We start from the raw sequence: 13218 nt of genomic DNA, 5'->3' as shown, positions 1-13218 counted from the left end.
TAAATGGTAAATGGACTGTACTTGTATAGCGCTTTTCTAGTCTTCTGACCACTCAAAGCGCTTTAACACTACATGACATCATTCACCCATTCATACACTGATGACAGGAGAACCACACACAGTGACACCTGCCATCAGTAACTACCATTCACACACTGTAGTCGCAGCTACAGGAGCAATGTTGGGTTAAGTGCCTTGCCCAAGGACACAACGGCATGCGGGTTAGCCGGGCCTGGGATCGAACCGACAACCCTCTGATTGGAGGACGACCGTGCTCCCCACTCACCCACAGTCGCCCGTTAATTAATGGTAATACGCTACAGCTAATCCAGAGATGCATGTCATCTGCACCAGCTAAGACTGAGAACTTGTTGACGTTACCAAAATATATTGTACATTTGTCTTTGATATTAAGAAAAAGAAAGCTTTGATGAGACCTTTGGGTGTAACAAGTTTGACGCCAAAACAATACCAAGTTTAGGAAACCAACTCCAAATTTGTAAAACTTTACAATTACAATATCCAAGGTTTTGTTTTTTCAATGCTGACATTATGACTGGTAAAAAGTGACGATAGGACCATCTCTCTTTGTTGTGGGTAAATGGGTTCCGTCAAAAGTAGAGTTTTGTATTGTACAATGTGTGAGGACTGTGCTTGTAGCAAAACTGGTTTAAGACAAATCTTGTCATGACTCCACCGTACAAAGAGGCTGCTGTTGCACAACAGCAATTCTCAAAAAACATGGCCTTGTGAGGGTGATTTGCAAGCAAGCAGAAATAAAAACAAATCCGTACTCACCTCTTGGGAGATTGGCCAAGAGGCTAACATCTATATCCTTGGTACTTTTTGCCGGGTCCTCTTTTTCATCAAGGGAGAATTCTTTCTGAAAGCTGAGGGGTGGAGAAATAGGAAAAATACTGACTTGTTATTGAAACAGCACTGAGCTGTGGGAAAAGTTCAGGCATTGTTTAAAGACCGGCAATGGGAGCAGTTGTGAGGGGCTCAACTCACAAATCTGACCTTGATCAGAACAGTGCATCAAAACCTTTCAAAAGGACGTTGTTGGAAGCAGGACAGGTTTGAATGACGTTCAAAAATCTAGCCGATCAACCAACAAGTTATAGATGAAGCTCCAAAAAATATCAAGCCCATCATATAATACATTTGGATTCCGACCTGCAAGTCTCAAATCCCCAAATATTGATCTTATTTGAAATGTTTTAGTCTCGTCACCCCCTTGCACGCATGCATACGCTGTAAATAACTCTCCCAGAAACACATTTATGATTTGGTTCAAAACCAAATTGTGATGATGCAGCTGTGACTGAACTGGCAGTGCATTACTTATGTGAGGAACCGCCAAGAATTGGGGGGAAAACATGACTTGCGGTCTGGTCCGTTCCAGGCACCTCGGAGTTGTGAACACACTGATGAATCGGTTTTCATGACTGAAATCTTCCAATATCTCATTCCTACAGGCACAGTGTTATAGGCACCCCCAAATGGTTTGCAGCCAACTTGGCTGAAAGTGGTTTCTATATTTTTAAATAACAAAAAAATGCAATGTTTTAAGTGGAATATCAAATATTATATGTGACTACTTGTTTTGAGAGAAGCATTTGTCACACAATGTGTTCCGAGACACACTGAAAGAACACCATTTTTACAACATCTGGCTAGGATAAATTATGCTATTTTAGAACACCTAAAGTACAGGTAAGTAACACATAACATTTAAGTATGTCTTACCTCAAAGCTCTCTTCTGCAGCAATCTGGGGTTGCTCAGTTTATTGGGGATCTCACTCCCAAGTCCTGCGGAGAGAAGAAAAGAGTACCTTAGTTAATGCGCCAACGCCCATTCGCTTTCTTTCTGAACAGCAAGACCTCCTCTCTGCTCATTAAAAGCTAAAACACAAGGTGAACCAGTCCGAATGTCCCCTGGTTAATTAGGTGGACTTTCACGGAGAAAACAAGTGATTTGGAAAACAATAATCTGCCGTCATATATATATATATATGGCGGGCAGATTTTTTTATATATATATATATATATATATATATATAATAACCAAACTGGGTAGTTAAAAGTCCCCCACCCCCAAACAGCACCATATCATCCTTACACATAACTTCCAGAGAAAGTCACTGACTCATTTTTGAGGATTGGCCTATCTGCGGTGCACGAGGTCATAGCGTCAAGGGTTTGATAGAGGGGCAATTTGTCACTGAGACAGCGAAAGCACTAGAAAGTCTGACCACTCGTCAAGGTTGCAGTGCTATTGGGACGTGGCTGGGAGGGGCCAAGTGCATCAATGTCACCGGGAGGCCCTTTCATACCCGGCGTGAATACAGATGTGGAAAAGCACAAAGAGCGACGGAGAACCATATTGTCCAGTCCACCTCAGTTGTTTATTGGAAAAGGGCCCAAAGTCCACCTGCCTACAGAGAAATCTCATTACAAAAATTAGGGTATTAGCTGGTTTTAGTTATGAGAGTCTTGTGAGTAAGTTGAGTATGGCAGAACATCCCTTGGGGAAATGTGTGCTTCAGTTATTGACTTTAGACCTCAAAACATGTAGTTTTGGCTGCGCTTGGACCTCAGAGTGGCCAGAGCGGCGTAATTTCAGGACAAACATGTGGTCTCACTTCCACCCCTTGCGAGTTCAACTCAAGGCCGCCTGACTCCCCCACTGCTCCACCTAGAAAACCCCTAACCTCTCCCCAGAGGCCGCCCATTCCAGATCTGTTCGTCCTTATTAAGGATGTTTGGGTTGATGCTTTAAATCCCTTCCGCTTAAGCAAAACAAGAGAGGGCTTATTTGGAGAGGGAGGTGTGCTTTGTGTTTATGCTCAGGGAGGGTCTGGTATTGTTTCAGCTGGGAGGGGGCAGGGGGAGAGGTGAAAACAACTTATTCCTCCCAAGCAATGATAACTATGAGCTATTTGTGTATTCTTTTGAAATTGGTACAATTTAGTACAAGTTGATGACATTTTATACATCAATATAAATTGATGTACTACTTGTGTTGTCCCCTGATGGTCAGGAGAAAAAAATGCTTTTAGTTTACAGTACTGTAAAAGAGCTTGCAAAACCCTGCAGGAGGCTTATACTCTTCGCCCGGACTCAAAAGACTTGGCTTGCCAGTTCTCTATAAAAGCAGGTGGCGAGCACAATGTTATCAAGGCCGATAGTCATAAAAGTCAAATACATTATTTGAAAAATACCAGAATATACCTTTAAGTTAGAGTGTGAAACAAAACCAGATGCTGCAGTAAAGGTTAATGAACTGCTAGTGTGAATGAAAGCAAAGTATTTTTCCCTTGGGGCCTTTGTCACTTCTGACGTATGCAGTTTCCCACAACCCAGACCTGTATTTCTCTTACACATCACATGCCCTTTTCGTAAAGGCTTGTGGGCAATCGTGGGTAATCATGGGCACCCTCTTTCCTCCCCCCATCTTCTGAGAGCCTCAATGCATTCGTCATTCCAGACGCAGGCCACTGAAAAAGCGCTAAAACAATCACACATGTGGCGGGCCCTTTGATGCTGGTTGTAATCTACAGAAAACCTATTGGCTGTAATAGCCGGGAGGGAGCGTGGCAGGAATTCCTCTACACCTTGCGCGTGTTGATATGGCTGTAAAAAACGTGTGACACTAAAAAAACAAGGGGGATGAGAAAAGTTTTACAATTCAATGGGGTGTCATACAGCCTTTTTATGGGAAGGTATCAGAAGAGGTGAGGGCGCAAAAGACTAAGACCATAATATGGTTGCCAATCAAACAAACGCTTGCTACGTCATCCACACAAAAAAGCATCCAGTGTGGTCCCTAAAGTGGCATCGGGGCCGAGCATGTGTCTAAATTGAGAACGCACGATTAACTTAAGATTCCTGGGATTAAGACGTGCTATGAAGGAGATGTTAAAACATGTCTGCATTACATCACACTGCATTGGCAGTGTGAAAATTAAAGCTCAAAGTATGGTTTAGATTTTTTTTCTACCTTTGCATTTGCAAGTGCCTTGGTCATTTAAAGTGCTGATTGTGGAGAAACAATACCCTCCCATCCCCCCCAATAGTTGCCCACATACTCGGCCTTGACCCCTTTGAGCTAAAGCCTCACGGAGGAAGGCTTAAGAAGCAAAGCATTAAAGAAAAACAAACAGATGGGGAATCAGAAATGAGGCGATGAAGTGGCTGCAAACAGAAGGTTTAACAAAGGATGTGACAATAAGCCAATTACGTCTTTAACACTAATGACAATGGGTTGGCCAAACAAGCAGCTCTGTCTCAGTTCATTCAGGGGAGGAAACAGATCACATGACCGCTATACTGACACGTCTAGATCCTCCAAAAACGCTCCTAAGCACAGCAGCCTCTCTGCTCATCAAAAGTCTCAAACTGTGAACCACCTGTAGTGAATTCCCAGACTGCTTTAGAGGCCAGATCTCAAATCTCACTCTAAATTATTAGAGAGAATGGTGAATAGACTGTACAGCACTTTCCTAGTCTTCAGACCACTCAAAGCGCTTTAACAATTCATGTCATTCACACACATGACAGGAGCTACCATACACAGAACGTTCACATCATCCACACACACACACACACACACCATAGTCAGAGCTACAGGAGCAATGTTTGGGTTGAGTGTCTTGGGCTGCTTTAGTCAACCAACCGGTCATGATGGTCTGACTGATTGAAAAACCATGCTTAGAGAATATGACAATTTCTCACTTCATCTATTACCTTAGTAAACAGTGGTTTGGGGTTGCAATTTCTATAGTTTGAAGTCTTCAATACATCATGACGTTGATTCATTCAATTATGATCCATTTAGAGTAAAATAGAACTTGAGGGTCTTTTTTACCTGCAAATGCAGGGTAACGCTTAAGGACAGGACTAACTTCTGAATGACTGGTAGTGAAAGCAAACTGAGTCATAAATTGAGTCTGTACCCCTCCTCAAAAATGCAAAGAAGGCCTCTGCAAAATAATGAATATCGGGGGGCCAAAACGCCGAACTTGATGCTTCCAAACAGTGGAGAGCCCAGATGACTCAGCACTGATCTCTCCTACAAACAGGATGCTGCGACTGGCAAGCTTTCTAAGTGATAAAAATGGGACTACGCTAACACCAAGACTTTACAATGACAATTACAATAGCAGTGACACTTGGTTCATTCAGCTAAATTGCTGCTTTAACTTGAATATCTTATATTAGAGATGTTCTATTATGCAGCCCCAGTGATAAAGCCGAAGAATACAATCATACATGCAACTTCTTTCCTAAATCGGAGTCGGACTGGCTGTGAAGCCTAGAAATAGCTTCTTCCCTACAACAGCCCCAGCATTGGTGGAGTCCCTTATCTCTGCTACGTAGTGTCCTTGGAGGCTACAGCTGCAGTGCAAAGGACGGCAGGCTAGAAGGCAGGACAGTAAGGACAGAGGAAGGGAGTCTGCAGTTTGTTGCCTGCCAACTTCTCAGAGCCCAGATCCACAGAGCCGGAGCAACCCTCTCCCCAAGCGCTCATTCCGAGCTCCGCATGCACAGACGCTGCAGAGCCCCACTCTCTGCGCTTACCTTGGCTGCAAAACTTGACATGAGTCAGGTAATTCGAGATCCATGGGTTCCGATACATGTTGGCATCAAAGTCAGGGGTGACCGAAGTGAAGGGGATAGAAAGAGAGAGGTTCAGCTGCCTAGGAGGTGATGCAGCTACAAAAACAGTTTATCAGTGCTCCGAGACAGATAGAGAGGGAGAGACAGAGGGGAGGCAGGTAGAGTTAGACCTATAGGAGGGAGGGGGAGAGAGAGAGAGAGAGAGAGAGAGAGAGGTCTCCCAAATGCAGTGTCAGTGGAAGTAAAAGGTAGTAAACAGAGGAGTAGTGAAGCTGCAGCTCTTCTGAGATCCACTCCCCCGCCCCCGTTGCTCTAACTAGCTCCTAAGCAGCGCACTACCAGCGTGAGGCTGAAAGCTGCTCAGTGCCGGCTAAGCTCATTAGCAGAGGCAAACAAATTAGGTCCCATCCCTCCACTGCCGATTGGAGCAAGAAGTCCTTGCGTATTCCAGATTGAGCCTAGCAGACGCAGAGAAGAGGGGTATATATATTTGTGTGTGGGTCAGAGAGAGAGATAGAGAGAGGCGGTTAGGAGTGTCCCAGGGAGAGTGCTGCCTTCCCTTTGGCTCAAGCACAAGAGCGGGATGCCAAAGAAACCGGTGCATAGCGTCAGAGGAGGAGGGGAGAGAAGAGAGCGCACAGGCCGGGGTTGATGGGAGTGGAAATTTAAAAAAAAAAAGAAAGTGCGCTTGTGAAGAGGAGAAAGTTAAAATGACCCTCTCAGCCAGATGAGACATTCCAGTAGACTGAGCGGGGACAAAATAAAAAGGGAACAGCAGAGAGCAAGAGCAAGAATGGGGACTAGGGAATAGGACTAGAGTGTGTGTGTAAACAGTAATGAGGCGGCGCTGTGTCCACTTGGGTGTAATGGCATCACAACGCTAAGCTCTTCTGGTTGTTCTTCTGAAGAGAGGCCCGTGGGGAGACGGCTAGTGTGATTCATTATTAGTCCCACGAGTCTCCTTTTAGCGCACTCATCAAAAGTGATGCACCCCTTGGTACGATTGTGCTGCGAGTAAAAGACAAAAGCACTCGACACCTTTATGCATTAAAAAAAATGGCTGCTTATGGTTGTACTGAGGAGGACAAGGGGAGGCGAGCCAAACAAATACTGAGACGCTATTGCGTGATGCGATTCTAATAAAAGCGGGGACAGCAGTGCATTTCTTGCCAGGTCATCACAGCATACCAGACAGGCCTTTTCACATCGTAATGTTCCTCAGAAACTACTTAAATCTGTCCTCGCCGTCAAAGGGCCACACAGGTGTGTCGACATAAAGCCCGGCTGACTTTAGAGCCGTGTGTGTGGGTGCGCGTGTAACCTTCAGAGGTGGGATGTTTGGACACCTCTCTGAGATGAGCTCATCTGGCTCAGCTTGTGACACACACACACACACACACACACACACACACACACACACACACACACAGCGAGAGGCTGAGAGTTAGTCACAAAACTATTTAACTGGTATTTTCTGCACCAATTTTCAGGGGTAAGACAAACGCAGTGCCAGACTGAGCAACAGACAAAGCATCAGCTAATGAACTAATAAAGTACAAAAAAACATCCACTGTTAACAATTAATTATCATAATTTTGACTGTGTGGGGATGAATGCAAGGTGTTGGAAACAAGAGACTAGCTATAGTTACCTCATTCTTCATCAACAATAATATTTAATTTATATTTTGTTCTGTGGTTAGATACTAACTGAATAGTGTACAGTACCAGTCAAAAGTTGTACCGTGTATTCTTCATTTGTCTCGAACAGTTTTTTTGTGCTACTTGACAACTCCAATGCTATTTTGAGCATTAACTTGCAACTAAAACTTCACAGGCTTTTTGCTTTCTATCTGTTCCACACATAAGGGGCTAGTATACTCAGTACATGAACTTGTAAACACTCTCCTCTGTCGCTTCAGCCTGTCTGAGTTGTACGGTTATTCAGTTACTTGTGTAATCAAATGTTTTATTTTTTCTCACTTGCCCTCAAGCAGCTACCTTTTTCCACTTTTCAAAACTTTTTCATTATGCCAAAAACAAATCAGCGATGAGGTTGAGCAGTCATCGTCACCTACCAACATCTGGCTGTCTGACTTGCATGTAATGTTGCTTTGTTTGACTCACCTGCTTCGGGGATGACATCAGGCTTACGAAACAGCCCCACAGCTTCTACCCTGTTATTAGCAATAATGACACTGGCAAGACCTTACAAGTCGTCGCCATGATGCAACACTGCTCTTGTTCTCTAATCTTTGTGGGGGGATTGAGGGATTTATTCAAACAGTATAACAAGTACGTAAACAAAGAAGCGTCTACGGAAGCTAAAAAGTGTGAAGGAATCACATTTATTTGTTGTTCACATATTGAGTCATGATCAGTAGCTGTGAGGACTGCGAGCGAATGCAGTGCCGCATTGGGGGGACTTACATTAGCTCCCCATAACAGCCAAAAAGTCAATGAGGAAAGTTTAGCAATACGAGTTTGGCTGTGAAGTCCAAATAATCTACTATTTGAGGAATATGCATCGTTTAGAAAACTGATTTCAGTTTGCTTCTGTAAATGTTCACACATTGACCACTGACCGGCACAGAATGGTTTGAGGAATGACAGTCAGGAGACCAGAAACTGGACCAGAGGTAAGGGAGAAGATAATTAAAACCTGGCACAGCATTGCAAAACTTGATAAGTGGTTAAACAGATAGGCTGCAGGAAGCATAGAGCCATTAAAAGCACTCTTAACCTTTTGTTTTGAAGACCATATGACTGACGTTTTTTTATTTAAAATCTTCAATTATATATCTTACACTATTTTGTGCTGATGTTGCAACACTTAATGCCAAAAAGTTTAAGCCACAGGCTTTAGTTTTTTTTCTGTCATAGTGAATGAAGTGCAAGTGTTAAAAGGGGTTCAGACTCAATTTTAAAGTGACAGGCAGTTGGGTTGTACTGAGATGCTGAAAGCAGCGGCGGTAAATGGTAAATGGACTACTTGTATAGCGCTTTTCTAGTCTTCAGACCACTCAAAGCGCTTTAACACTACATGACATCATTCACCCATTCACACACTGATTGAGAACCATACACAGTGACACCTGCACATCAGTAACTAACATTCAAACACTGGAGTCACAGCTACAGGAGCAATGTTGGGTTAAGTGTCTTGCCCAAGGACACATGGACATGCGGGTTAGCAGAGCCTGGGATCGAACCGACAACCCTCTGATTGGAGGACGGCCGTGCTCCCCACTCACCCACAGTGGGTGGTGATGGCGGTGAAAAAAGTAGCCCAGGAGTTACTGTCAGACCGGCCCACTCCATACAGGGCACGCTGCCCACTCAAGGCCTCACACGTATTAACCAGGAAGTGGCCTACTTGAAAAAAAATACCCCATACACTTTTATTTATTGTTTTTTAATAACAATTGGATCCACCAATTTGCCTAGATGGACACATGGAATAAAATGATACTGGCTATTGTAACACTCCAAGTAGGGCTGTACAGTATGGCCAAAAATCCATATCCCGTATTAAGAAAGAGTCTGACAATATCCCGGTATGTGGGTGTATTGCTTTTTCAAGTAAATGCATTCATTGACCCCGAAAAAGGACCGTGGCTACCCGAACAGAGTTCGCCGCTCGCTGGCCAACTTGGTTGCACATGGCCGCAGAGTTGGCTGTTAGCTCGTTGTGGTGTTAGTGTTGCCACGAAGGCAATACCAGCAGCTCGACAGACTTCGCAATAAATCGTTTTCTGATCTAACTTACGTCGGATTTTCCAAAACCAAAAACCCTCCATACAAACACAGCTCCTCTCTTAGGCACAAGTTGTGTTCTTTATGTATCGCTCTTTTTCGTGTTTTCACGTAGCAACAGAGTTACTTCTTGTTGTGCGCTCTATCCAGCATGCAGTTAATGTTACAAATTCTTACTGTGTCACAAGCGGTCGTGTCGTGGTGTTTTACCCTGTTCAGAAGTGTTTGTTGTGAGTTTTTCGTTGTAAAAAAGGTAGAAGCATGACTCAATCTCAACACAGGTATGACAAGTAGCTCCAACCGCTGGGCTCTCCGTCAGGACGTGTAAAAATAAATTCAGTTACGGCGTATCACTGGTATGCGAGAAATTCATACCGCACGGAAATTATATACCGGTATATCGTGCAGACCGAACTCCAGGGTAGGTATAATTTGCTAGATGAATATGCTTTGAGCTGGTATCAGATGGTTATACATAGAACTACAGAGCCTTAAATGCAGACGATAAATTAACTGGAATCAGGGCAGAATTATAAGCTACATTGCAGTAATTTTCACAACCTATTGTGTGTTCTGTCTAACAGTGGTGTTGCATGGTGGCTTTGTAATTGTGTGTGTGTGTGTGTGGGGGGGGGAGGGGGGTGTTGAAGGTTCATTACAGAGCAATAAGTTGTGTCCTACAACTGAGATCTTTTAATATTTTGCACATTCGTCTAGACATCTCTTCTTTTTCTCCCTGAGCTTTTGAGTTTCACCTTTAAAAGAATGACGACCCGCGTCCCAAAACGGATTCGTCTGCGAGGGAGCAATGCAAGTGTTGTGTACGCTATATCAGGGGTGTCAAACTCAATGACAGAAAGGGTCTAAATGAAATACTGGGACTACATTGTAGGCTGGTGGCCATTTAGTATCGTCCAGTATGGCCAGTTATGATAGACATATAATATTTTATACATATAATATTCAGTCTAAATACTCAAATACACAGTCGGGGCCATGGACTATGTTAATGCGTTTGATAAAAATGTTAACAGAGCAAAAAATAAATTAATTAACTAAGGTTACTGCAATTTCTTATTCAATGAAAAAATGTGTCCAAACTTTTGACTGGTACAGGATGTCACTTGAAATGTTAATTTGTTGATGAAATGTTGAGTAGGATTACTGTTCAGTATCAAGCTGATGTACTGGTAAGCTGACACTACAGGAAAGCCACTTTAGGTTCTTGAAGTTAAACACACTTCAACCGAGAGCAAGGCGGGAGTAAGTTTGATGTCATAATAACAGAACAGCTTCACTAATCATCCCCCCCAGATGTTCAGTTGGCTGCTCAGAATGGACGCCGTTTCAGCCTGGATAAGCTCACATGTGCAGCCAGTCAGTGGGGCATTATTAGATAAATACTTCCAGACAGTATGTGTTTGCACTCAGAGTGACCTCGAGCACGCAGAGGCATCCCTACAGGTCTGCTCGGAGAGTGCTTAATGGCTGCATCACCTTTGTGCGAGGAGGGAAGTAAGCAATACCAGGGCTTGTCTCCCGCTCTGGGTTCTTTCACAGCCATCTTCGGAATAAAGATTTATGCCATCCCTGAGGAAAGACATCAGTCTTGCCTGGCGAGAAGATTGGCGGAAAGGATCCAGCGCACACCGCCAGGCCGTCTATGCAGTACGCAGGCACATCACAAGGCCCGAGCTTTAGCAGAAAGGCCATAAATTCTGATGGTGGCGGGGGGTGCGGAGAGGGAAAGGTAAAGATATTTATATCCACACATGAAAAGGGGGTTCAACGGAGGAAAGCGGACGCTAAAACCCCATGTGTGAGGTTGTTTGATGTCTTCGTACTAGCCATAAGTAAACAAATTCCTCTGTGCAACCCTTGACCTTAAGAGTCAAAATGCCTTAGAATTTGAATCTGGGATCAAATTCACTCACTTAACCAAAGTACTCTTTCAGGTAATACAAGTGAAAGGAAGTGGTGTGCGACTTTAAAGGCATGTACATTGAGGCATGTAGCGTAACACACACACACACACACACACACACACACACACACACACACACACACACACACACACACACACACACACACACACACACACACACACACACACACACACACACACACACTGAATCACCCAATAAATCTGGTCAGTGAGAGCCACAGCACCCGAATTCCTCGTCGATCACACTTGCCAGGGAATTTGTTTCCATCCCCAGGCAACGAGGAGACATTCCCAAGTAATCCTGGAGGACAGAAACACTTGGCGGCGTGGGGGGGGCGGGGGGGTAGACTGAGTCAAGAGTCGTTGTAGTGTGGCGTGGTTGCACAGCATCGCCAGAGACAATCTGTTCTCCCACTTATTGTCCTGGTCTTTCAGCCGATTTTCATCTTACACCCCAGCTGGATCTCAGGCAAAACACACGTAATTCAAAAAGGGAAGGTCCGGAAGTCAACACTCCACTGGGGCTGCTGTGTTCCAATGCCACAGCTTAGTTTGGAAAAAGCCTGATGATTTTAGTATTGGTATGACGGAAACATGAAATTCGGCCAATACCAAGCGATTCTGAGGGTGTGAATCTTATATATTCTAGTGAATACAGAAATGCTTGCAAACGTTTCTTTGTGTTTACGTTGCTTTCTCTGTATATTTTATGGGTGTTAAACCGTAAAGAAAACCTGAATGTGTGGTCTGTGATACCACAGCAGCTTGTGTCAGAAGTTTGAAGTCAATTCCAAGGGCAAAGACCTCAGGTAAAAGTCCCATGTGCTCCTAGTAGCTCATCAGAAATCATTATTAAGTCAATTTAAAACTGCGTACGGTAGATTTAAAATAATGGAAAAGCGGTCATGGAGATGTAAATATGCCCGACCCTTTAGACCACCGGGACTGAACCCTCTGCAAGACTTTGGGAACTACATAAAGATTTGAGAGGGTCCACGTGGTCCCTAGACAGGGACACGGATCCAGTTACCATAGACCAAGATGTCATTACCCGAACTGGAACTCTGGTCAACAATTTTCTGGTTACACCTCATCCCTCATGACTGTTAAATTGTTGTTGGTCACCCTAGAGGTGGAGCAGTACTCCTATGCTAGCATCATCCCAAAACAAAAAGCAGACACAAGAAGTTTGCCACTAGCTGGTGGAACGTTTATTGGGCTGAGGAGGAAGAGACTCAGTGGAGAGTAAAAAAAAGCGCTAAAGTAAAGCTGGACCTATATCCGTAAGGTGACTCTTGGGTCTGTGAATGTGTGAGGCCCTGTTATATTTGAAGTCTTGGGCCTTCACTGGCTCTGCTAATCCAGCATTGTGAATTGGAAGACACATCCAATTTAAAGAAGCAACTGTTGATCACGAGACATTGGGATTGGCATTCACACTATTTTCTAACACTGTAAATCAGTTTTAACAAATGAATAAATACAACTCCCCAGATCATATGTTGATCTATGCTGCCAATTTAGTCTGACAAAAAGGGCAGAATGAACGGGATGTCAAGTTGAGACACTGTCCAGCTAAGGCAACAGAACAGTAAACAAGACATGTCTGGGGTCAGTTCAATGCCTATTGTTTCGTAACATTCGGTTTAGTAATCCCTGGCTGTTGACAAGGGGACATCCAGGCTAAAATAAGGTTATTAACAGCTGTATGAGACATGTTCAGTCATGGTGCTCCTGTCAGTGAGACATTAACCCATATACAGGCTGAACGGTTCAGGCCTGTTGTCTCCAAACACGCTGCTGTGGGTCTTTCTCCCAATCTTGACAGGCGAATAAGCAATCAAAAGGCAAATGAAAAAAGTCAGAATGATTACACAGACGAAGACCCAACACAG

General features: G+C 43.9%; 1 protein-coding gene across 33 annotated transcripts in view; it reads right to left on the bottom strand.

Annotated features, from left to right (window-relative positions):
• Window positions 1-13218, bottom strand: part of svila (supervillin a) — a 64098-nt gene that overhangs the window by 34232 nt on the left and 16648 nt on the right. For 26 of the 33 annotated variants that reach the window (XM_040167007.2, XM_040167008.2, XM_040167012.2 and 23 more), the window contains exons 1-3: window positions 5585-6203; window positions 1750-1813; window positions 799-890 (exon numbers count right to left, since the gene is read on the bottom strand). In XM_040167007.2, the coding sequence (XP_040022941.2) occupies window positions 799-890; window positions 1750-1813; window positions 5585-5642 (214 nt within the window). In that variant the 5' untranslated portion in view covers window positions 5643-6203. Of the gene's footprint in view, window positions 1-798; window positions 891-1749; window positions 1814-5584; window positions 6204-13218 lie in introns of those variants that run through there. The other 7 variants (XM_078097012.1, XM_078097016.1, XM_078097022.1 and 4 more) reach the window with 2 other exon arrangements.

This window comes from Gasterosteus aculeatus, chromosome 21, assembly GCF_964276395.1.
Source record: "Gasterosteus aculeatus chromosome 21, fGasAcu3.hap1.1, whole genome shotgun sequence".
In the NCBI taxonomy this organism is placed as follows: Eukaryota; Metazoa; Chordata; class Actinopteri; order Perciformes; family Gasterosteidae; genus Gasterosteus; species Gasterosteus aculeatus.
Note: the sequence above shows the minus strand (reverse complement) of the source record. Positions and strands in the feature narration are given on the sequence as shown.